General features: G+C 46.2%; 1 protein-coding gene across 1 annotated transcript in view; it reads right to left on the reverse strand.

The window, feature by feature from the left end:
* Positions 1-20,858, reverse strand: part of LOC141171980 (phospholipase A2 inhibitor and Ly6/PLAUR domain-containing protein-like) — a 33,312-nt gene extending 12,454 nt beyond the window's left edge. Inside the window, exons 1-3 of the mRNA XM_073655729.1 lie at positions 20,703-20,858; positions 19,803-19,916; positions 19,032-19,178 (exon numbers count right to left, since the gene is read on the reverse strand). Coding sequence (XP_073511830.1) covers positions 19,032-19,178; positions 19,803-19,916; positions 20,703-20,754 — 313 coding nt within the window. The 5' untranslated portion in view covers positions 20,755-20,858. The remainder of the gene's footprint in view (positions 1-19,031; positions 19,179-19,802; positions 19,917-20,702) is intronic.
* Positions 20,859-25,226: the final 4,368 nt, after the last annotated feature.

Raw genomic sequence — 25,226 nt, forward strand, 5'->3', positions numbered from 1 at the left:
TGACAGATAAGCGCACGCGGCTCTCCACTGATAATGTAGACAGACTCACGTTCATAAAGATGAACAAATCATGGATCCGAAACGACTTTTCTACCCCTGTGTCATCCTGGGGAGAGTAAAAGCTTGATGATTGGTTAAAATCACCCTACCAACCGTTTTAAGCTTTCAAATTACTAATCATGTTTATCTGTATCTTGACTGGAAAATAATTTGGGCTTTGTAGCAGTGTGCAGCACTGATCCTATTAGGCCATCTATAATAAGCTTCACCAGATTTAAAATTAAAAATAATTTTTAGCTGCATCTAGCCCGGAAAATAATTTTGGGGCTCCGAGATGCGCAAGACACATAAGTGCCTTCTTGCTGCACTACCTGCAGCATGACCCTCATATTGTCAGAATTCGAAGTAATCATGACTACTGGGTTGCCACACTCTTAGATCCCCCAAACTTTTCGATCAACCTTTTCATTTTAATAAAGACCAAAAAAATGGTCATTTTTGAAATTATAAGCATTAGCAGCTTGTTAGAAACTGAAATCAAACAGTTTTCAACTCAAAACTTTATTCTAGGTGATGTTACATTTTCACATAGGACCCCTTGTTCGAAAGGAGCTTCTGAACTCTCTCGTCCATTGAATTTGTCAGGTTTTGGATGGTTTCTGCTTCAATTGTTTTGCATGAGGACAGAATACCCTCCCAGAGGTGTTGCTTAGATGTGAACTGCCTCCCGCCATCATAGACACTCCTTTTAATGATGCTCCAAAGGTTCTGAATGGGGTAGAGGTCAGGGGAGCATGGGGGTCACACCATAAGTTTGTCCCCTTTTATGCCCATATCAGCCAGAGATGCAGATGTTTTATGTGCAGCATGAGATGGTGCATTATCATGCAGAAAAATGATCTTGCTGTGAAATACACGGTTCTTCTTCTTGAACCATGGCAGGAAGTGCTGTTTGAGAAAATCCACATACATTATGGAGTTCATCTTTAGCGCCTTCAGGGATCCTAAAGGGGCCGACAATCTCTCTCCCCTTGATTCCAGCCCAAAACATTACTCCACCTCCTCCTTGTTGGCGCTGTAACCGTGTTTGCGTGGGGTGTCCATCAACCAGCCATCCTCCACTCCATTCATCTGGACCATCGAGCGCTGCACGGCACTCATCCGTGAACAAAACAGTTTTGAAATCAGTCTTCATGTAGTGTTTGGCCCACTGGAGCCGTTTCTGCTTGTGTGAAGTGGATAGAGGAGGTCGACAGGATGGCGTATGCACAGCTGCAAACCTCTGAAGGACCCTGCATCTTGTTGTTCGGGGGACGTTGGAGGCACAAGCAGCTTCAAAAACTTGTGTGCTGCTATGACAAGGCTTTTTTGCCGCTGCTTTTTCAACCTGACGTAATTGCCTGTAGGAAAGAGTCCTCAATTTGCCCTTATCAGCACGCACACGTGTGTACTGTGAATCAGCTACATACTTCTTGATTGCCAAGACACTTCATCCTGATCATCGCACAATGTTGATTGTAGTCATGCCTTGACCTAAACACTCCACAATTTGTTGCTTCTCAGCAGCCGACACATCCTTTTTCTTTCCCATTTTGGCAGAAAATGTAGGCTGCTTAATAATGTGAGAGAGCCTTCTTAAGTAGTCTTGCCTTTCATTGGACACACCTGCCAAACTAATTAGCACAGGTGTCTGCAATTGCTTACAGTGATATAAAGAGCCCTGACACACATCACCATCAATGAGTTTAACTGACAAACAAACAAATTCTTCCCTTATCACTCCTAAACACTTTTTGCATAATAATTTGGAACGCGGTGTACATGTGCTTTTCCACAAAACACCAGTGGTTCACGTAGTGAATCTTACAGTTCTAACTTGCCAACCGTGGTCTGTATGGAATTGTTCAATAAAGGGCCCAAAATTAAGATAACATAGATGGGAGAGGTCTCTATGAATAGGAATTCCTAAGTATTTGATACCCTGTGAGGGCCAGGCAAAGGGAAAGTTGGACTGGATGGAATCCTATATGGATTTAGGGAGGGAGACATCGAGGGCCTCAGACTTCGCTGCATTGATTTTAAAATTTTACCATGTAACAAAGTGATCTATTTCAGCCATAACAGCAGGGATGGATATATGTGATTGAGTGATATATACTAGGACATCATCAGCAAATAGAGAGCACTTGTACTCGGTGCCTCCCACCTCAATCCACCTAATATTGACGTTATGGCGAATTGATGAGAGCAGGTGCTCCGTCACTAGGATGTATAAGAGAGGGGACAGAGGACATCCCTGCCTTGTCCCATTGGTGATTGTGAAAGGTGATGAAAATGTTCTGACGCACCCCCTGGGCCTTGGGACACCCGGAGCCGGACCCTTTTTGGTGGATGCTGGTGGTTGTAGTCTTCGTGGCGGCGATCCGGTTCCGTGGCTCAGGGCGGTCAAACCAGTGGCGGAACTATTTATGTGGTTTTGATGTTTAAATGTCCGACTACGCCACCCGTGGATTGCGGTCAGAGTGAACCGCCGCTACAGGGCAGACCGCTAAGGCTGGTGTTGTGGGTGCAGCAGAGCGTAGCATAACTCCCCACGGGAGGAGTATAGCCTCAGGGCAGTGTATGCGGAGGATGGGGGTGATGGTGCAGGGCAGCAGCAGTAACGACACAGAGTCAGTGATGCAGTTCAGGGCCTTTACTCACAGTTCTTATTATCCAGACCACGTCTGCAGGTAACGGCTGCCCACGTCGTACTGTGCTCACCAGGTGAGGGGCTCAGACAACTCCCAGATAACTTTGGAGCGCTTCACAGGACCCCCTTTGTGTGTCCTTTGTCTGGCCTTTCTTACCAACACTTCTGTCCGGCTGCCTCGGGCCTCCTCTTGGTAAACTTGGCGCCAGTTTCCCTGACCCTATGTGGTGCCTTCCTAGCGGGTGGAGCAAGGGGCTGCGCCACATAAAATGTCAGAGCCTCCGGTTTCTAGCTGAGGGTCGTTTCCTGCCTCCACTAGTTCGGGGACCGGTCTCCCCCTTTGGCCTGACCCCTCCACGCAGGTGGATTCGGGCGTGCGGTGGCGACTCGCCCGTCCGCACCCCTGGGATCCCTTCATTCCTCGTTCCTGGAGCCTTCTCTGCTCCTCTTCCTTCCTTCTCCCTCTTGCAGGCCTGGGCCTCTGTTACTAGGCCCGCCTCCGGAGCAGAGCTCATGCAGAGCCCCTGCTCCCTGCCACTTCTGCTCAGACTTCTCTGCACTGAACTAAGATGGTGCCCACCTTTTATACTCCCTTCTCAATGCACCCAGGAACTGCTTCCTCCCTGCTCCTGCACTGCAGGGTTCCCCTTCCTCAGTGTTCCCTCCCCCCACTCCAGCCAGGGACAGGGACTGTCGTGCCCATCTCAGGGGCATATTGGTCGCCTTCCCCACGGCAATGTGGTGTAATGCATGCAGGTGTTGGGTCCTGATCCACACTCCATCCTTATCTGAGAGTGAGATATCACACCTCTGGGTGAGGTGCAATACGTCTGTAGCAACCGAGCCCTCGGTGCTACAGTTCCATTTATCTTCAGCCTAGGTGACGTATTGTGATACAGGGCCGTGATTTTGGCTATAAAAGGGTCCCCTAGACCCCTACCCCAAGCTTTTTAAGAGAATCATATATGGCGTGCCAGGAGACTCTATGGAATGCTTTCTCAGCATCCAACGAGAGTATCTACTTACAAATTTTTAACTGCATCTAGCCCAGGAAATACTTTGTGCCTAGTAGCAGTGTCTGCTAGTCAGCGGATTATCCCGGCTGTTAAGCAAGCTACACCACCTGTAGTTTGGACACTTAATTTTTTCAAAGGAAATGCTTCTGGACCACGGGATACTCAGTGAAGAGCATCAGGAGGCACCCCAAGGCATAGGGGCTGGGACTGGCACTAGGATGCCTTGCGGTGAACAGCCGAGCTCGATCCTTATAAAAGCTTTTTAACTGCAGCAGCTTTAGTGGACGCTACTGGAGCTGGAATTACGCGGCTGCTGGCATGAGACTTGCCCTCCAATAGATCCTTGTAAATGGATTTAAAGTGTATTCATTCAAATTAGAGGGACAATTTAAATTAAAAAGCTTAGAGCTGCCTCCACCACAGGGGGGCTCTCTCGACCCACCAGCGGACAGGCACCAGTATTGGGAGAGGGGGGCTGGCCGTTAGGGTTCACCGCGACTCTGGCACAAACCCGGCGACACGGAGGTGGCACGGGCAGGAGCGGACTGGCCGTCTCGGCTTCTCACTTTTTGGATTTTAGAAGGGCATGACATGCCTATATCTGTGTCTCCCCCTCCTTTTACTCCTCCACCTCTTTTCTTTTCGCATGACTATATGTACTTGTCACTTTTCCATGTGTTAGTTGTGTCTTCTGAGCAGTTTGTCAGCTTTTGGACACCTTTGAAGGTGTTTTCTATGTGTTTCTATGTGTTTTTGTTTGCCTGCCATTGGTTTTAACGGTGTTCGAAGGTGTTCGACGAACAGTTCGACGAACAGTTCGGCGAACACACGGGTGTTCGACGAACCGAACCGAACTCGAACACTACGGGGGTGGCTCAACACTAGTGTAGACGTCCCGTGTCACTAAAGCTGATTTCTCACATCATATCCCTAACACCATTAACATGACACTCACAATTTGAAGCAACACTACTGTCTACTGCATTTGTGATCGCCTTCTTCGGGGCGCTATGCATAAGCGAATTAGTCCCTCAATCCAAAATTACCACCAGTGGAGGCTTATTACACCAGGACGTAGCCATAGCCAATAATGCAATATGTCTACGCATACACAAATTGAAAACGGTTCCAGCGGGTAGGGGCACTTGGGTACTTCTACAACCCACAAACGGTACACAGAGTCGGGTAACAATAGTAAAAACATATCTAACCATCAGATCACAAAGTAATTTCTTCCTATCACACATTGATGGAACGCCATTATCAAGATACCAGTTCCAAGCTATATTTAATAAATGCATCATATCGGCAGGGAACCACCCTAAAGATTACGGGACACACTCATTCCGCATAGGCGCGGCCATGGATGCAGCAAGAGCAGGACTGTCAGAAGCGGAAGTTCAGAGGATAGGGAGATGGCGATCCACGTGTTTGGCAATATACATAAGACCGGACTTGTTTTCCTAACATGGTTTGTTTCTTTTACAGGTGACGCTAAGCCAACAGTGTGGGTGATAGGCCACTCATATATATATTGGGCAGAAAAAAGGGCAAAACTCCGCCCAGGCGGGAGGAAATTAGAGTTTCATAACACATATTTCAACTGGAGATGTATTAGAGGCCTGCTATGGCCACAGCTACTAATGGAGGTAATCAAGGTAGGGAAAGAGGCAAGATGTCCGGTCATCTTAGTTATACAGGTCGGGGGAAACAACCTAGGTCATCACAAGAGCGCATAACTAATGGCAATAATGAAACTAGACACTGAGCGCTTCTGAGAATTTTTCACAAAACTAGCTATAGTATGGTCAGAGATTGTGCCGATAGCGGTATGGCAAGGTGCGCGAGACATCACGGCCATCGAATGGACAAGGCGGGTAATAAATATTCGGATGGCAAAATTTAGAAGAGACAGAGGCGGTGTAGTGGTACGACACCGACAACTGGAAGGAGATAAAGCAGGCCTCATACGGCCCGACGGTGTTCACTTAAAGGATATTGGACTGGACATATTCCTGTCAGGACTCCAGGATGGAGTGGAACAAGCGTTAAGAGTGATGGGTGGGAATCAGAGTCCAGCATACGAGTACGCAGGATCCTCCGTGGCCTCGAAATAGAAAGGACATGTTGGAGAGTTACACTTGTTGGCCAAGATGCCGGAGTGGAGACCCAGGGCATGCTGCAACAAGCTGAATTATTTTAGAAATAAAATGCCTTTCTAATGGAATGAGTATAAAGAGTTAATAAAGCTGTGACCGATCCTCACCCATCCAGTTGTAAGAGTTACATTATTTTATTGTCAAGGAAAGGGGGGCGGTAGGGGGGCTGAGTGTCTGGGTTTGGTTGGGGGTCCCCACAGTCTGCCTAGGCTAGATGCATTTAAAAATTCTTATTAGATACACAGGCGGTGCAGCTTGCTTCGCAGCTGTGCTACTACGCCCAAAGTATTACCTAGGCTAGATGCAGTTAAAAATTCTACGCTGACTAGGAGACACTGAAGATTTGGAGCAGACCTCTGAGTAAACAGCTCTTCAGACTCAACCATCTGTGTTACCCCAAGCCATAGTGTATATAGTTTCTTACAGTTAAAAGGGGGGGGGAGCGACCCAACCCACCTGGAATTGACGATGCCAACGTCACGTAAGACACAGCAAGGGGACTCCAAAAAGAGTCTCCATTTTTTCCCAAAATTGTGGTACAGACACCACTAAACCCTAGAACGCATACCTGGGGCATCGCCGTCCCGCCCTGTTAATTGTTTTCTATTTTCTGCAAGATTACTTTAGATAGAATTTTGAAACTCTAGGCATTCTTCATGTATATAGTTGTTTGTTATTTGAGTTTGAGTTATTCCATGTTATTTGCACACGGGCATAAAAGGCCCCAGGTATATGAAAGTGAAGATTTTTATGGTCATGCGTTCTAGGGTTAAGTGGCATCAATTGCCCTACAGTTGCTTAAAACGGTTGGTGAGGTGATATTACCAAATCCTCAAGCTTTTAGTCTCCCAAGGATAACACAGGGTTAGAAAAGTCCTTGCGAATCCATGATTTGTTCATCTTTATGAACGTGAGTCTGTCTACATTCTCAGTGGACAGCCGCGTGCGCTTATCTGTCAGCACACCATCAGCAGCGCTGAACACACATTCAGAGAGAACACTGGCTGCAGGGCATGACAAGATCTCCAAGGCGTGAGTGGCGAGCTCCGGCAATTTTTCCAGATTGGAATACCAAAATGAGCATGAGTCCAGTGACTCAGTCATGGCTTCGATGTTCACTTGGAGATACTCCTGCACCATCCTCTCTAGGCATTGACTATGTGTCAGACTTCTTGTCTCCTGTGGCCTTGCAAAGGATGGTCTAAAAAAGTGGTGAAACGATTCCACAAAATTGCAGTTACCAGCAGATACTGTGTTACTGTTACGGTGTGAGTGATGAAGACTCGACATTCCCACGGTTGGCAAGTTAGAACTGTGAGATTCACTTCGTGCACCACTGGTGTTTTGTGGAAAAGCACATGTAAGATTCTGCAACAGTGTCTGCAGATACTCCTGCATGCATCAATCCCTTTTTATGACAGGAATTATTTCGGCAAATTTACTTTTGTATCGGGGATCTAAGAGTGTGGCAACCCAGTAGTCGGGATTACTTCGAATTCTGCAATCTGAGGGTCATGTTGCAGGTAGTGAAGCAAGAAGGCACTCATGTGTCTTGCGCATCCAGAAGGACCAAGTCCTTGTTGTGTTGGTAGCGAGGTAAGAATCATGCTTCCTTCCTCTGCCCTCTCACCCCAACCTCGCACAACAGAAATGTGATCAAGGTCTCCCTCATCTGATGAGTCTTCCATGCCCATCGCCAGTTCATCCTCCACTTGTTCCTCGGCTCCTGCACCTTCCTCAACAGTTTGGCTGCAACCATGCGCCCTGCTTAATCCCTCTCCCGCACCCTCCCATGCCTGCCGCCTTGGTGCTGCCAACCGTCTGGACCATGGAGATGTTATCCCTTCCACATACGACTCCTCCTCTACTTCCTCCACCTCCTCTTGTCCCACCACCTGACTCTGAATTCTGCTTAATGTGTGCTCCAGCATATAAATCACCGGAATAGTCATGCTGATAATGGCATCGTCGTCAGCACTAAACATCTTCGTCGCCATTTCAAAACTGTGCAGAAGGGTGTGTGGCGCCCCTGAGGGTTCAGTCGCCACAGAGTTACTGCATCTCACCCAGAGGTGTGGTATCTCACCCTCAGGTAAGGAAGGCGTATGGCTCAGGACCCTAACACCTGCATCCAACACATACCTGCAGTTGGGGTAGGGCGAGATTGCTCCTAAGGGAGAGCTGGTGGGAGGGTCCTATGTAGTGGGTGCTTAGGGGAGCAGCTTATGGGAGCACATGTCAGGGAGAGTATAAATAGGAAGACATCTTAGAAAGAGCAAGCCAGTCAGAGGAGGAAAAGTGACAGGAGCAGAGACTCGGCATGAGCTCTGCTGCGGAGGCGGGCCTAGCCTGGGAGGCCCAGGACTGAAGGAGAGAAGAGAGAAGTGGGAGCAGGAAGGCTCCAGGAACCGAAGGGACCCTAGGGATGCGGGCCGTGCAGAAGGCCACCCGTACTCCCGTTGCTACCAGGAGGTAGAGGGGTCAGGCCAGATAAGGGGAACCGGTCCCTCAACTAGAGGAGAAACAGCAAGGCTCAACTAGAAACCGGAGGCTGCAGCATTTCATGTGCTGCAGGCAAAAGTCCACACCAGTCTCACTAAGAGGGTAGCCACATAGGACCCAGGGGACGGAACACAAGTCGCCCGCCAAGGCCCGAGGATACCGGATAGAAGTGTCACTGTGTGTGAGGTGCAGGGAGAAGGCCAGAGAAAGGACACACAGAAGGGGGTCCTGCTAAGTACTCCGGAGCTTTCTGGGGGTGGACTGAGCCCCTCACTGAGTACGCACAGCACGACGGGAGAGATTGCTCTGGTACCTGTAATCTGGACTGCAACAACTGTGAGTAAAGATCTTGGGACTGCGTCACACGGACTCTGTGTTCATTACTGACTCCCTGCACTACAACCACCATCATCTACCCACACTGCCCTGAAGCTACATTCTTCCTGTGGTGAGTAATAATACCATTGCTGCAAAACCACCAGCTTCAGAGGACTGTTCCGCAGCGGCGGCCCCTTTGGCCGCACTCCATAGGTGGCGTAGTCGGACATTATAAAATCCATATATACAAATTACCGTTTGATTGACCGCCCTGGGTCACGGATCGGGTCACCGCCACAGTAACTACAACCCCCAGCGTCTACCGGCCCGGCTCAGGGTACCCCACGGCCCCGGGGGCGCGTCAACTTCATAGGTCCCTGATCTGAGACCACTCCTGCAGCGTGATTTGCCCCACCTCTGGATCTCGTTGGCCCAGGCTATACGTCAGAACGTATTGCACCAGGGCTTGTCGGTGCTGCCACAGTCGCTGCAACATGTGCAGAGTTGAATTCCACCGTGTCGGCACATCGCATTTCAGCCGGTGAACTGGCAGGCCCAACGACTTCTGTAGAGATATAAGTCGTTGAGCTGCGGGATGCGAACGGCGGAAGTGAGCACACAGCGACCATGCCCTCTGCAGAAGGCCATCTAGTCCGGGATAGAGGGCTAAAAATTTATGGACAACCAGGTTCAACACGTGAGCCATACAAGGCACGTGTGTGACATTGCCCCGGCGAAGGGCCGCACCCAGGTTTGCAGTATTGTCGCACACGGCCTTCCCTGGTTGCAGGTCCAGTGGAGACAACCATTTATGAAACTGGGTCTCCAGAGCTGACCACAAGTCCTCAGCTGTGTGACTCACATTTCCCAGACATTTCAAAGTAAACAATTATGCCGTTGAGCCCTGCTGCCAACATAGTAAGGAGGTGTGCAGGATTCCTTCTGCACAGTTAGAAAGCAGGTGGCATTACCAGACAGGCTTTGGGTGCAGGTGGAGGACCGAGAGGAGGTTGAGGAGGCAGAAGCAGTGGAGGAACTTTGAGATGAAGAGGATTGATGCAAAACTCGTGGGGACGGTAAGACTTGGACAGCAGCCCCTTGTCCTGCTGTCACCATAGTTACCCAGTGCCCAGTCAGCGACATGTAACGCCCCTGTCCATGCCTACTCGTCCAAGTGTCTGTGGTGAAATGCACCCTGTCACACAGAGAGTTTCTCAAAGAAGCGGTGATGTTGTGTGCGACATGCTAGTGGAGCGCAGGCACACCTTTCTTTGAGAAGTAGTGCCGACTGGGCATCTGGTACTGGGGCACTGCGACGGACATAAGGTCTCGAAAATCCACTGTGTCCTCCAGGTGGAAAGGCAGCATTTCTGTAGCCAACAGCTTGCAGATGGTGAAATTCAACCTCTTAGCTTTCTCATGGCTAGGAGGAAATGGTCTTTTACTTTTCCACATCTGAGGGACCGAGGGCTGGCTGTTGTGCTTTGACGGGGTTGAGTTGGGTGTCCCCGGCAAACTGCCGGTCTGTGAGGAAGATGCAGGCGGACATGTTAGGTTGCCTTGATCCAAAGGTGGTGCTCTCGATGTCAGAGAGCGCTCAACACCAGCAGGTGTTTCCACTTCCCAATGAACTGACGACCTGCCAATCACACTGGCTGTTGCAGGTAAAGAGGTGGCAGGTCTGCGTCCATAAACATGTGTGACTGCTGTCCCCCCAGTCACAGAGGATGAAGAGGCCGCGGATGCACAAGATGGGGCAGACGGTTGTTGGCCCAGCCTGCTAGGCCGCATTTTAGCACAGTGAGCTTCCCACTGCAACTTATGCTTCATATCCATGTGACGGTACATGCATGAAGTACTCAAACTATGGATTTTTTGGCCTCTACTTAGCTTTTGGTGACAAATATTACAGATAACACGAGTTGGGTCATCCTTATCGATCTGAATAAATGCCCAGGCTATGCAAGGCTTAGAACCCATGCAACCTGAAGAGCCACTATGACTTGTGGTCAGAGGCAGAGTTGTGGTTGAGGATTCAGTTGTTGACGTGCTTCCAGTACTCCGTCTCTGTCCAGGAAGGCGCAACCTAACCTCGTCGTCAATAGCATCTGTGACGCCCTGCTGCGCTTGGTATCACAGATCCTAGAAGAGTGTATTGATGGAATCCTCCACAAGAGGCCCCCATAAACATTCACACATCTCCACCTTCCACCTCAGACCAGCAGAGGGAGCCCGTTAGGGATATAAATAGGGAAGGTGGAGTTAGGCAGTTCTGTTCCTCTGAAGAGTTCCTGCAGTAGAGAAGCCTAAGAGAGGTCAGTCTGCAGTGGAGCTCAGTCTAGTCTAGAGAACTCAGTTAATAGTTCAGCAGTGGAGCACGAGGCTCCTGCTAGCTAGATTCAGGGAGCCCAGATAGATCTTAAGGTGTGCCGGTGCCATAAGATCGGTGAAGCGCGGCAAGCTGCCGTTAGTGTGTATAGCCTAGTGAGGGCACGAGTAGGCCGAAGGCGAGTGGCGAGTTAGTACTTAAGGGGCAGAGGAGCTTAACCAGCTCACCCCGAAGCATTTACCGGACACCGGAACCGAGCTTACCGGGATCTCTATGACCCAGTAAGGCATAACTGGAATCCCTGGAGAACTACAAGTCCCAGGATCGCTAAGGTGCTGATACGTAACAGAGCCAGGAGACGCTTAGTCCCCGCATACTAGGAGCGTGAACTCCAAGAGAAGGCCCTACCACAAGGTCAGCCAGCGCAGGACAGAGACAAAGTTAGGCCTAGCTCCAGGCAGGTCAGAAACTTACTACGCAGAGGCAAGAAACAGGAGGCCCTGCAGCCGCTCATTGGGGAGGATGATGTGCACCCTTCACCCTACAGTGCTCCGGGATGTGCCTGAATTTCCTCCAGTAAAAGGTACTGAAGTGACTACTGTGTCCGTTCCCGTTCTTGCTCTGACCCAGCTGGGTCTCGCCTGTCCTACATTCCTACATTCCCCCTGCATACGCTGCCCTGAGACCTAGCTCCACCTGTGGGGAGCTATACCATCGAGCTGCCTTATCACGGGCCTCAGTGGACTGCTGCAGCGCTGGTGCTTCTCACCAGATACCACAGGTGGCGTCACGAACTCTTATAAAATTAACAATTATCCACCCAATTATCCACCCTTTTAAAGAGTGACCCCAGGGTACGGGCCAGGGAGCCGACCACCGCGACATCCCCAAGGCCAGGCAAAGGCCCGGGTGACCTCATCGACTGGCTGACTGTGGGTTGAGAGTAAGTGGTATCTCCAACCTTGTCATCATCACCCTGTGTGTTATCACACCCGTCGTCCTCAAAGCCAACCTCTTCCTGTCCTGACTGAAAAGTCAAGTTGTCGCTATAATCAGGTATTTGAGTCTCATCATCGTCTTCATCATTGTCTCCACCAACAGGAGTTACAGTTTGGGAACGAGGGTCTACATTATGCTCAGAACCTTCTTCATCTGGTCCTGAATCCGACTTATAAAGATTCTGGGCATCAGTGCAGATCATTTCCTCATCTGGATTAACAGAAGCTCTGGAGCAGACCTCTGTTTCCCAGGCTATAGTATGAGTAAACAGCTCTGCAGACTCAACCATCTGTGTTACCCCATACTCAGACGGGCAGCTGGAGACTTAGGAGCTGTGAGGAAGCAAGTGCGATTGGGGTGACACCTCTGAGGACTGGAGTATTTGTGATGTTGAAATTGAGGTGGAGGAGAGCCCACTTGAAGGAGCTCTTGATATCCGCTGAAGCACCTGCTGTTTTTGTGCCTCATCTGGAATTTGTAGTGATGGGCATGTCCGTAACAAAGGGATCGTATCACATTGTCCACGAAAAGAAGTCGACATGTTAGTTTGGCTGGAAGATGGTCTTTCTTCTGCAGATGTTACTTCCCCCCAAACCGCGGGGGGGCTCAACCCACCAGCGGACAGGCACCAGTATTGGGAGAGGGGGGCTGGCCGTCAGGGTCCACCGCGGCTCTGGCACAAACCCGGCAACACGGAGGTGGCACGGGCAGGAACGGACTGGCCGTGTCGGCTTCTCACTTTTTGGATTTTAGAAGGGCATGACATGCCTATATCTGTGTCTCCCAATCCTTTTACTCCTCCACCTCTTTTCTTTTCACATGACTATATGTACTTGTCACTTTTCCATGTGTTAGTTATGTCTTCTGAGCAGTTTGTCAGCTTTTGGACACCTTTGAAGGTGTTTTCAATGTGTTTCTATGTGTTTTTGTTTGCCTGCCATTGGCTTTAACGGTGTTCGAAGGTGTTCGACGAACAGTTCAACGAACAGTTCGGCGAACACAAGGGTGTTCGACGAACCGAACCGAACTCGAACACTACGGGGGTGGCTCAACACTAGTTATAATTCCCACAGCGGCACTAAAAACACGCTCCGATAACTTGCTAGCGGCAGGGCAGGCCAGGACCTACAATGCGTACAGAGCGAGTTCATTCCAAGTGTCCAGCTTGGATGCCCAATAATTAAAAGGCACAGAGGAATCACGGAGGATGCTGGTACGGTCGGCAAGGTACTCACTCACCATCTTTTGAAACTTTCCACTCCTTGTGAGAGTACCCCGCACCTCAGGGACTGTAAGCTGGGCAGGTCTGAGAAAATTGACCCAGAACGTTGACAGTGTTCCCCTGCCTCTGCTGGATTGGAGTTGCATCTCTGTCGCCTGTACGCCTTGGTTGGGCAACGAACTGTGACCTCTGCCTCTAGCGTGTTCAGATGGGAATTTTTTTAACAGTTCTGCAACAAGGGCCTTCTGGTACTGCACCATTTTTGTAGACCTCTCCACCTCAGGAATTAGAGAGTGAAAGTTCTCCTTATAGCGGGGGTCTAAAAGTGTCACCAACCAGTAATGACTGTCACCCAACATTTTGACAATGCGAGGGTCATGGTTAAGGCAGCGTAACATAAAGTCAGCCATGAGTGCCAGACTGGTAATGGGCAAGACTTCCATGTCCTCAACAAGATGACGACTGACAATGCTCTCCTCCTCCTCCTCCTCCCCCCTGTCCTCAAGCCACCAACGCTGAACCGACTGTATGACAGTTGTACAAGTACTACCGTCTACAGAGCATGATTCCTGCTCCTGTTCTTCCTCCTCCTCTCCCTCATTGTCCCCCAATGCATGTTGGGAAGAGATGAGGCTGGTCTGTGTGTAATCGCCCGCTACGGCTTCTTGATCCATCTCATCACACTCTGGCTGCAATGCCTCCTCTTTAAATCTCTGCAGAGAACGTTGCAGAAAGCAGACAAGTGGGATGCTGACGTTAATGATGGAGTCATCGCCACTCACCATCTTGGTGGACTCCTCAAAGTTTGTCAGGATGGTACATATGTCAGACATCCAGGTCCACTCCTGGGGTCTTATGTGTGGAGTCTAAACTGAATATCAACAGCCTTGTTGCAGCTGGTACTCCACAACTGCTCTCTTCTGCTCAAAAATCCTTTGCAACATGTGGAGGGTAGAGTTCCAACGTGTGGGGACATCACACACCAGTCGGTGTGCCGGAAGCTGCAAACGCTGCTGCAACACAGCAAGGGCGGCGGAAGTTGTAGCTGACTTGCGAAAATGAGCTGACAGGCGGCGTACTTTTAGGAGCAGACCTTGCAACTCGGGGTACAATTTAAGAAACCGCTGAACCACGAGTTTAAGCACATGAGCCAGGCATGGTACGTGTGTGATCTCGCCTCGTCTCAGAGCCGCCACCAGGTTACAGCCATTGTCACACACGACCATGCCAGGAAGTAGGTTCAACGGTCTCAGCCACAGATCTGCCTGCTCTTTCGCAGCTGTCCACAACTCACAAGCAGTGAGAGGTTTATCACCTAAGCTTATGAGTTTCAGCACAGCCTGTTGCCGCTTGGCTGAGGCAGTACTGCAGTGCTTCCAGCTTGTAACTGATGTGGTGATATCTGAGATGGAGGCTGAACAAGAGGAGGAGGAGGAGGATAATGCGCAGGAGCTGTACACTGTGGTAGCAACTCTGACTGACATAGGGCCCGCAATCCTCGGTGTGGGGAGGATGTGTTCCGTCCCAAGGTCCGACTGGGTCCCGGCTTCCACTATGTTTACCCGTTTACCCATGTGCCGTCAGGGAGATGTACCATCCCTGGCCACAAGCATTTGTCCACGTGTCCGTTGTCAGGTGGACTCTCCCAGTAACTGCATTCTTGAGGGCACGGCAGATGTTTTGGGACACGTGCTTGTGTAGTGCGGGGATGGCACACCGGGCAAAATAGTGTCGGATGGGGACCAAGTACCGAGGGACGGCCACCGCCATAAGGTTGCGGAAGGATTCCGTCTCCACCAGCCTAAAAGGCAGCATTTCCAACGCAAGCAGTCGTGAAATGTGCGAATTTAGGACTGTGGCCTGTGGGGCGTTGGCTGCGAATTTGCGCTTTAGTTCAAAGGTCTGGGATATGGACAATTGAACGCTGCGGTGGGATGTGGACGTGGACATTGATGTTGTTTCTTGAAAAACTGCCATAACAAGTGAAGACTGAGAGGAGAGGGCATCTTTGCATGCAGTATGGACTGGGGATTGCCTTGCACGCACAACAGGGGGTTCTCTTACACGCACAACAGCGGAAGAAGCAGTGGTGACACCCGCTGACACTGGTCGCTGACCCTGGGCTTCGCCCCACAAAGTCGGGTGCTTTGCTTACATGTGCCTGATCATGCTGGTGGTGGTCAGGCTGGTAGTTTTGTCACCCCTGCTGATGCTGGCCTGGCAGGTGGTACAAATGGCCTTTTTGGGGTTATCAGCAGAGTCTTTAAAAAAATTCCAGACTCTGGAAGATCGACGGTTGTACTGGCAATGTTCCTCATGTTGGTGTTACGGGGAACGGTTGCCTGCCTTCTGTCTGCGGCCACCACACTGCTTCTTCCTTTCCTGTTGGGGTACTCTGCCTCCCTCCCCCTGGGTGCTGCTGGCCTCGCTCTGCATGTCCTCCTGCCACGTTGGGTCAGTTACTTGATCATCCACCACCTCCTCCTCTTCCACTTCCGCACCACGGTCTTCCTCCTCACTTCGTGGCAATTGTGTCTCGTCATCGTCCACCTCTTGTGATAAATTGCCAGCGTCACCTTCCTGAGGCCGTGGCTGTTCAAATATTTGGCCATCGCTACATTGGATCTCCTCTTCCACCACTTCAAGCGGAGCAGGCGAGGGGCCCAAATATGGAAATGGACCAGTGAACAGCTCTTCAGAGTGTCCAACTGTGGGATCAGTTGCTGTCTGATGACACTCGGCATGGTGGGAGGAAGGTGCATCATGGTGTGGAGGATTATGCGGTCGAGACTCACGGCTACTAAAACTTGACCGTGTGGAAGAGAGACCGGAGGAGGTGGTGCCCAGGTGACTGGAAGTATTATCTGCTATCCAATTAATAACCTGTTCACACTGATCAGTTCGTAATAGTGCTGTTGTTGTGTGCTTCCCTAGTAATTTGGTCAGGAACTGGGAGCGAGAAGATGTGGCTGTTGGTTGTGGCACATTTTCACCTGGGCCACGACCCCATCCTCTGCACGCACCATCACCAGAACGTCCAGTTCCACGTCCCTAGCCACGCGCCTTGCCCATTGTAAATGAAGTAAAATAGCTTACACTCGCACTATCAATGGCAAAATGGTAATAAAAAGGGATTAGAACCGTGGAAGAGGAAAACCACAGTTCTAGTTCTCTGGCCTACACCAGAATAATTTTAAAAGATATATTTGTGTCTGAACAGTCAGCGAGACACACAAACTGTTTTTTTTATGGAAAAAAGGCAAAAAGGTGGATTACACCCAGATTTGAACCTTGGAAGAGGAAAACGACAGTTCTATTTCTCTGGCCTACACCAGACTCTTTTAAACAGATATATTTGTGTCTGAACAGTCAGCGAGACACTCAAACTGTTTTTTTTTATGGAAAAAAGGCAAAAAGGTGGATAACACCCAGATTTGAACCATGGAAGAGGAAAACTACAGTTCTAATTTCCTGGCGTATACCAGACTTTTTTAAATAGATATATTTGTGTCTGAACAGTCAGCAAGACACTCAAACTGTTTTTTCTATGGAAAAAATGCAAAAAAGTGGATAATACAGACATTTTAACCGTGTAACTGCAAAACCACAGTTCTAGTTATCTTTCCGAAACCAGATTTTTTTCAACAGATATATTTGTGTCTGAACACTCACAGACACACTCAATTTTTTTTTTGGGTGGGGGAATACCAAAACGTTACTAAGACACTTATTTGTACAGTCTGACTGAGGAAAAAAAAAAAAAAGACGATTTAGATGAAAAGAAAAGGATTTTTCCTGGCCCCTGAGACCTGGGGCTAAATCTAGCAACTTGAGCAGCAGCAGCACACAGGGCTGTAAATGCAGTGTTTGTTGGTATAACCAGTGCGTCTCCTATACAGCCTGCCTGCCTGATATCTGGGATGGATATTAGTCCTCAGAAGGACTGTTTGTTTGATTTTTCAGGCTTTAAACACCCTACACTAAGTATTTTGCAGTATAAATCTCTCCCTAGCTCAGCTGCACTCTCCCTACACCGTCTGATCCGGAGCGACTGTTTCCAATATGGCGGCGCCTGGTTTTAAATACTCGAGGTGACGCTGTGCGGCCAGCCAATCACTGTAATGCGCACAACCAACATGGCTGTGGCATTACAGTGACTGGCTGCCAATCTCTGCATGTTCATTGGCTCTGTAAAGAGCACCAAACATGCAGGGCGGGAACCCGAGCTCCCACCCGAGTAACCCGGAAATGTTCGGTGCTCACCAAACATCTCGAGTAGTGAGATGCTCGGGCGAGTACCGAGCAGTGTCGAGCATGCTCGCTCAACACTAGTTATGACTATAATTGTTTTTTTATTGGTTTACTTTTTTTTAACAAGAATTGCACATTTCATTACTTTTTTTAAATTGCTACATTTACTTTAATGTTGGGACAGCTTTTGTATTGTTTGTCAAGTCATAATTGTTAATAGAGACTCTTTTTTCATACATATAGCGCTGCTCTGGTGGCATATTCTCGTGATATAAGAAGTTTGCATGTTCTTCCCATGTTTGCGTGGGTTTTCTCCAGATTCTCCGGTTTCCTCCCACACTCCAAAGACATACTGATAGGAAATTAAGATTGTGAATGGGGACAGTGATGACAATGTCTGTAAAGCACTGAGGAATTAATGGCGCTATATAAGTGAGTAAAATGAATACAAATATAATCTAACGAAACAAAAAAAAAAGTCAGTTACAGTTGGGCAGATTGTTTGATTTTCGAATTTGCTAGCTTTACTGAATAAAAAAAGATTAGATAGATAGATAGATAGATAGATAGATAGATAGATAGATAGATAGATAGATAGATAGATAGATAGATAGATAGATAGATAGATTGCATATACAGAGTGGGCCATTTATATGGATACACCTAAATTAAATGGGAATGGTTCGTGATATCAACTTCCTGTTTGTGGCATATTAGTATATGGGAGGGGGAACACTTTTCCAGATGGGTAGTGACCATGGCAGCCATTTTGAAGTCGGACATTTTGGATCCAACATTATTTTTTTCAATGGGAACAGGGTCATGTGACACATCAAACATATTGAGAATTTCATAAGAAAAACAATGGTGTGCTTGGTTTTAAAGCAAATTTATTCTTTCATGAGTTTTTTACAAGTTTATGGCCACTTATAAAATGTGCTCAAAGTGCTGCCCATTGTGTTGGATTGTCAATGCAACCCTCTTCTCCCACTCTTGACACACTGATAGCAACACCGCAGAAGAAATGCTAGCACAGGCTTCAAGTATCCACTGTTTCAGATGCTGCACATCTCGTATCTTCACAGCATAGACAGTTGCCTTCAGATGACCCCAAAGATAAAAGTCTAAGGGGGTCAGATCGGGAGACCTTGGTGGCCATTCAACTGGCCCATGATGACCAATCCACTTTACAGGAAACTGTTCATGTAGAAATGCTCAGACCTGACACCCATAATGTGGTGGTGCACCATCTTGTTGGGAAAACTCAGGGAACGTGCCACCTTCAGTGCATAAAGAGGGCAACACATCATGATGCAGCAATTTCAGATATCCAATGGCATTGAGGTTTCCATTGATGAAGAATGGCCCCACAATCTTTGTACCCCATATACCACACCATACCATCAAGATACGAAATGTGCAGCATTACTGAAAGCTTAAGTATTTATCTGGAAATTAAACTGTGGTGCGCTAGAAAATTTTGAGCCCATTTACTTCTCAAACTACAGGCGTATGTTGAAAGAAGCAGAAGTGAATGACTTACATGAAGGGGTAGTAGGAGTACAGTCGTCACTGTTGCAACAGGAAATGCCCATCCTTACGTATCCTTGCGGTATGCTCAAGCTGCCATTGTAGTTGCATTCAGCAGGTGGGATACATGACCTGATGAAAGATACTTGAGTCGCTCCACCTAAAAATATACAAAAGTTGTTTTTTACATACTAACATTTTCCAACTGGAACAATCAAGAGTTTTTTTGTACTGGGCAATCCTACTTGCTAGAAAAGATTCTACGTAAAAAGTTGGTCACAAACTACCTCTAAGTTGTGAACCGCATAGATCAGTTGATGTCAATGGGGAAACTTGGCAGGGGAATTTAAGAATTACACATGACTGACTAGGAAGATCCATCAGAGTGAAATATACTGTTTGTATACTAGGGCATATTTTGGTGGTACAGGAAACTTAAAGGTGATTCCCATCTTACAAAGTTATCAGCTATCCACAAGAAAGGTGATGGCTTGCTGTCTGCTGAATGAAAGAATATGGAATCTCATCAGAGCGCTCAAAAACTAAGTTTAAAGGATTAGCCTAAAGCTAACTTGTATTTCTTTTTTTTTTTAAATACATAATAAAGAATTTAATGACAACAAGAAAGGTATTAAAATTAAGAGGGGTTGAAAAAAGAATCTATTAGAAGTTTCTAGAACTTTTTATGTTTCAAAGATTATGCTTTATTTATGTAAATAGAATTGAACACCGCTCCACAACACCACCCAACACTCCAAAGATTGTCCTCAGTTATATAACTCACCAACAACCGTTTCCGTGTATGAGGATCCACACGTAGAGCCTGAAGGACAAGTCACACTGCTGCCTGAGCATGAAGCGGATGTAGAAACGCACTGGGTACAGGTGAGGGCGTTGCCTAAAGAAATGTCGCAAAACCAGAACATTGTTCACTTATTACATTGAAATCGCTTGAATGATCACAAAAACTAAAAGTACATTTTCTATTATTTTATTATTATTTCAGGTTTTTTTTTTTTTTTTAATGTATCAGTTATATTTATTTGTGATACAATCTCATGATATAATACGTATTATTATTATTACATTAATATTATTGTATCATTTCTATTTCCTACTTTATTGCATTACTTTTTTACTGGTAATATTGTTTTTTTCTATTATATTTAGATTATTATTTTATTGTCTTGCCAATATTGGTATTATTTATTTTTGTTGAATTATTTTTGCTATTACTAATATCGCTTATCGTTATGTTATTTATAAATTATTATTATATTATTTTTAGACATTTCTGATCATTTGAATTAACAGTATTAGTTATTAAACTGAGATGACACTTTTGTAATATTATTAGCATTATTATTTAGCTTTATCATATTTACTTGTAACAATAGTTAGAGATATTATATTATTATATTACACAATAATTTATTGCGCGCCAAATAAAGGCTAAAAACTATTACAATTTGTCTCACATATAACAAAGCCTTATATAACCATATCAATGAAGGACAATAATAAATTATAGCTACTAAAAAAGAATGAAAAAAAAAGTCTGGTTATTAAGGCTTATTAGTAATAATAATAATAATAATAATAATAATAAAACATTAAAAAAAGATTGAAAAATAGGCAAAAACAAAACTAAAGTTCCAGTTTCAAGATTTTTGAGAAAACGTACTTATTGCTGCGAGAGCAGAGAAGAGACTCAGAATTCCGATCAAGGAGGTCATCGTTCTGCAAGTGAAGAAAGGTCTTATTGTGAGATGGAAACCTTGGATGAAGTATTTATCACATGGGTTTTTGAGGAGTGGCGGGTAGGGTGGGCCACATGGGATTCTAAAGAAAAAGAAACCTGCCCACTAATAAACCAAGATTATGTTGACCTCCTTTTATTACCAAAGTTATTTATTTACTGCAATACACCCTAGTTTATGGAAGAATTTTTATATGGAAAGGTACTGACTTTTAACCCTGCACTTATCAAGGTATCGGTCATTGTTCAGAAGGAGGAGGTGAGCTGTGACATCACCTATTGTGAAAGGTGGATCTCGTGTTATCTACTGTATATAGAGGTGTTATCACTCATTGTACAGGAGGAGGAGGTGAGCTGTGACATCACCTATCGTGAAAGGTGGATCCCGTGTTATCTACTGTATATAGAGGTGTTATCAGTCATTGTACAGGAGGAGGAGGTGAGCTGTGACATCACCTATTGTGAATGGTGGATCCTGTGTTATCTACTGTACATAGAGGTGTTATCAGTCATTGTACAGGAGGAGGAGGTGAGCTGTGACATCTCCTATTGTGAATGGTGGATCCTGTGTTATCTACTTTATATAGAGGTGTTATAGTCATTGTACAGGAGGAGGAGGTGAGCTGCGACATCATCTATTGTGAATGGTGGATCCCGTGTTAGCTACTGTATGTAGAAGTGTGATCAGTCATTGTACAGGAGGAGGTGAGCTGTGACATCGCCTATTATGAATGGTGGATCCTGTGTTATCTACTGTATATAGAGGTGTTATCAGTCATTGTACAGGAGGGGGAGGAGGTGAGCTGTGATATCACCTATTGTGAATGGTGGATCCTGTGCTATCTACTGTACATAGAGGTGTTATCAGTCATTGTACAGGAGGAGGAGGTGAGCTGTGACATCACCTATTGTGAATGGTGGATCCTGTGTTATCTGTACATTGTGTTATTAATATCTTATTATCCTCCCTGTCATGTTATTACAAAGATTTCTAAAAAAAAGTGATCTCTTAAGAACAGAACATATCATCCTTTTATAAGGCTCAGCGACCATATTGAAAGATTTTTTTTCAGAAATTTTGATGTGTAAAATAGTAAAATAATAATAATAATAACAAATTTATAAGTATGTTTAATAGAAAAACACTGAAATTTGCAAAGCTGTTCTAAACATCACTGTACCAATAATGATGCTAAAGAAATCAGAAAATTAAATTCACTGAAATAATCAGGGACTAATATAAAATATAACCTTTATTAGAATTTCTTAAAACCTGAACATAAAAGGCTCAAGGTGAACGAAGATATTTCCTTATAAATACTTCCTGATACTTTTGGAGGAACTGCAGATCACATGTATCTAACAGTAAAGTTTTATGACATTATTGTTCAACTGTCTTAAAGGATGAACCATGAATTTATTAGGGTCTGCAGAAACTCATAATAAATACTCGCTTTCATAATAAACCTAGATAAGACTAATCCTTACGTAACTTTCAAGGATGGAAACCAAGTAAGATTGAATTATCAAGGCTCGGTTATGTGAATGGTTTTTCCACTGCTTTTGAAGCCATAACGTTGTAAACAAGACAAACTGATAAGAATTTCATCTGGTCATGATATTCTCCTTGATTCCTGGGCTGATGGTGTTTGCAACAAAGTTCCCGAGGACTAGGATGTCACTGCATGGCGCTCACGAGTCTGAGATGTCCGGGAACTCAGAAAGCTCGCTGCAGAGACCGGAGTAGTGAGGGAACGTGGAGGAGAGGTGAGTATTGTACTTTTTTGTAGGGAGTGCATTACACTATATGGAGGACTATGGTAAGTGTATGATACTGTATGGAGGGCTATGAGGAGTGCATTATACTGTATGGATGACTATGGGGAGTGTGTTATACTGTATGGAAGACTAAGGAAGTGTATTATAATATACTAGATGGTGGCCCGATTCGATTGCATCGGGTATTCTAGAATATGTATGCGGCCGACCGGGCACGACTAAGCAGAGAAGCAGTGTTTAAATGGGTTGTGCACTACTTTAAATTAACCCTCCAATGTATCCCCTCGGGGCCCCTAATGAATTTTGTCATTACGTCATGTTGTCAATACTGCTTGTGACAACATCGCTGACCACGCACAGCCAGCACGTAATTCCCCCGGCTGCAGCCGGCTCTCGCTTCCGCTTACATCACGACTATTTGCGGCTGCAGCCAGGGGTCTCCTGTTCTGCATACCAAGGTGAATGACAGGCTGTGGGTGGGCTTATCCCTCATCGTGTCACACCCAGCATCCACCGCGCGCTCTGTCAATGAATGCTCGTGCGGTGAATGCCGGGTGTGACGGAATGGGGGATAACCCCGGCCACAGCCCATCACTCACCGTGGAACGCGAAACAGGAGACTCCTTGGCTGCAGCTGCAAATAGTCGTGACATAAGCGGAAGCAAGAGCCAGCTTCAGGAGGGGGTACTTGCTCACACAAGAAGGGAGAAGCCCTCAAAAGAATAGGAGAGCTTATATGACCAGAGTTTTTAGAAAAAAATTAATACTTTATTTAAACATTAGTGCATGATTAAAAGAATATATCACGGTGCTGCATGAAGAGGACACTGCACATTCTCATATTGTTCAATTTATATCCAACACAATTGGAAGAGTGCATAAGGATATCATAGATACAAATTTGTTGCATACAATATAGTCGTTAGGAATCAGCTCAGATCATTATTCCTCCACCTCCATCCCATTTAGGTAAACGTGACCAGTGCATAGTGCATTTTAATAACTGGCATCAGACACCTCAAATTGGTCTTAGGGACCATCTCAAATTCTTACTTCTCCATCTTATTTGTGTTAAAGTGACCAGTGCATAGTGCATAATAGTAACTGGCATCAAACACCTAAAACTGGATTGAGTCCCTTCTGATATCCTGCCTTTGGAAAGATCAATCTTAATAGCTTCCACAATCTCCAATATTAATCAATGATATTTAGTCAATAGTATTTAGTAGTTACTTGCGGACGTATGTGAGTACTGCTCGTGCCCTCGTGCCCCTAGGCGCGTTTCGCCCTCGCTTCGTCGGGGGGCGTGTGTTTTCAATGTGAGCCTGTATTGCCTTAAATAGGGACGTGTGGTTATACTCCATGCCCAATTAACATATGAAGCAGTGTTTTTGGGTAGCGCTAGCCCATAGCGGCGCATGAGCAGTCGCGTATCACTTCCTGTCAGGTACTTCCGCCCGCCGACAGTGGAACGCAAGCGTTCCACCGCTGCTAAGCAGTGATGCACACACCAGCGTGTCAGGTGTCCGGAGCGACAGCGGCGCGCATGCGCACTGGGAATCACAGGACTATTTAGGAGATCGTGGGGAGGTGCAGGTAGGAGGCATTATCTAAGTGTGGTTACACTGATGAGCTACTCCATTATTATTGGTTATTTAGGAGACAACATAATCCCTATTTTATACATCTTCCCATGATATCCAACCACAGAAGGAAAAAATCTGGAGATTATATAGCACCGGGAAGGTGTTCCGTTTCCATTACGAATTGTAATTTCCATTTAAATAAATACACCTTATAATACCTACGCTTGACCGAGGTGATCAAAATCTCATGATATTGATATTTATACAAATTCTAAATGAAAGAAAGGCATATCAGGTGCAATGTCCCATTTGATTAAAGGCAATTCAGGCATTAGAGCATATTAATAATTATAATGAACTCCCACATATATGTATATGTACCCCGGAGCCCAGTGGTCAGATAATGGCCGTATATCGCTCATCTACCTTTTGCTTGAATCGGATTAGCTCCCATAGATCTTCACCGAACATAAAATTATTGCACAATCCCATTATCCTGCTATTTATCCTCATACCAACATTTAATCCCACCTCCATTGTTAACATTCACCCGTAGTTACGCTTACATTGTAGATATCAACAAGAAAGAACAATCATTGATAAAACCATTATATTGTACAACATTAGCAGAGTTCATCATCTGTGGATCTTGATGAGATTCTTGAGGGTGCCACATGTGGTTCCACTCGCTTCTATGTTATATTGGAGTCTTGGTAGAGCACACATTTATTATCAGGCAATCTAAAACTGAATAAGAATTACATTAAAATCCAGACTATTAAAAAAATTCCACCCACACCAAAAAGGAAAAGAAAGGGGAAACCAGAAGGAAAGAGAGTCAGAGCACACAGCAGAGTCATAGGAAGGAGCTGAACCCAAAAATTCTCATTTAATCCCAATGGAGTTACAGTCTTCAGTCTGTAAATCCATCGGCTCTCCACCTGAGATAGAGCTTTAAACAGATCCCCTCCCCTCGGTCCTAAAGATACCTGGTCAATTGCTCTTATCTTTAAGAGTTTGGCATCGCTATTGTGGAAAGTTTTAAAGTGCCTGGGTAGGGTTTTTAAGTCACTCATATCCTCTA

The sequence above is a fragment of the Phyllobates terribilis genome, unplaced genomic scaffold (assembly GCF_046119375.1).
Source record: "Phyllobates terribilis strain yellow unplaced genomic scaffold, ASM4611937v1 Scaffold_12__6_contigs__length_324123572, whole genome shotgun sequence".
NCBI lineage: Eukaryota > Metazoa > Chordata > Amphibia > Anura > Dendrobatidae > Phyllobates > Phyllobates terribilis.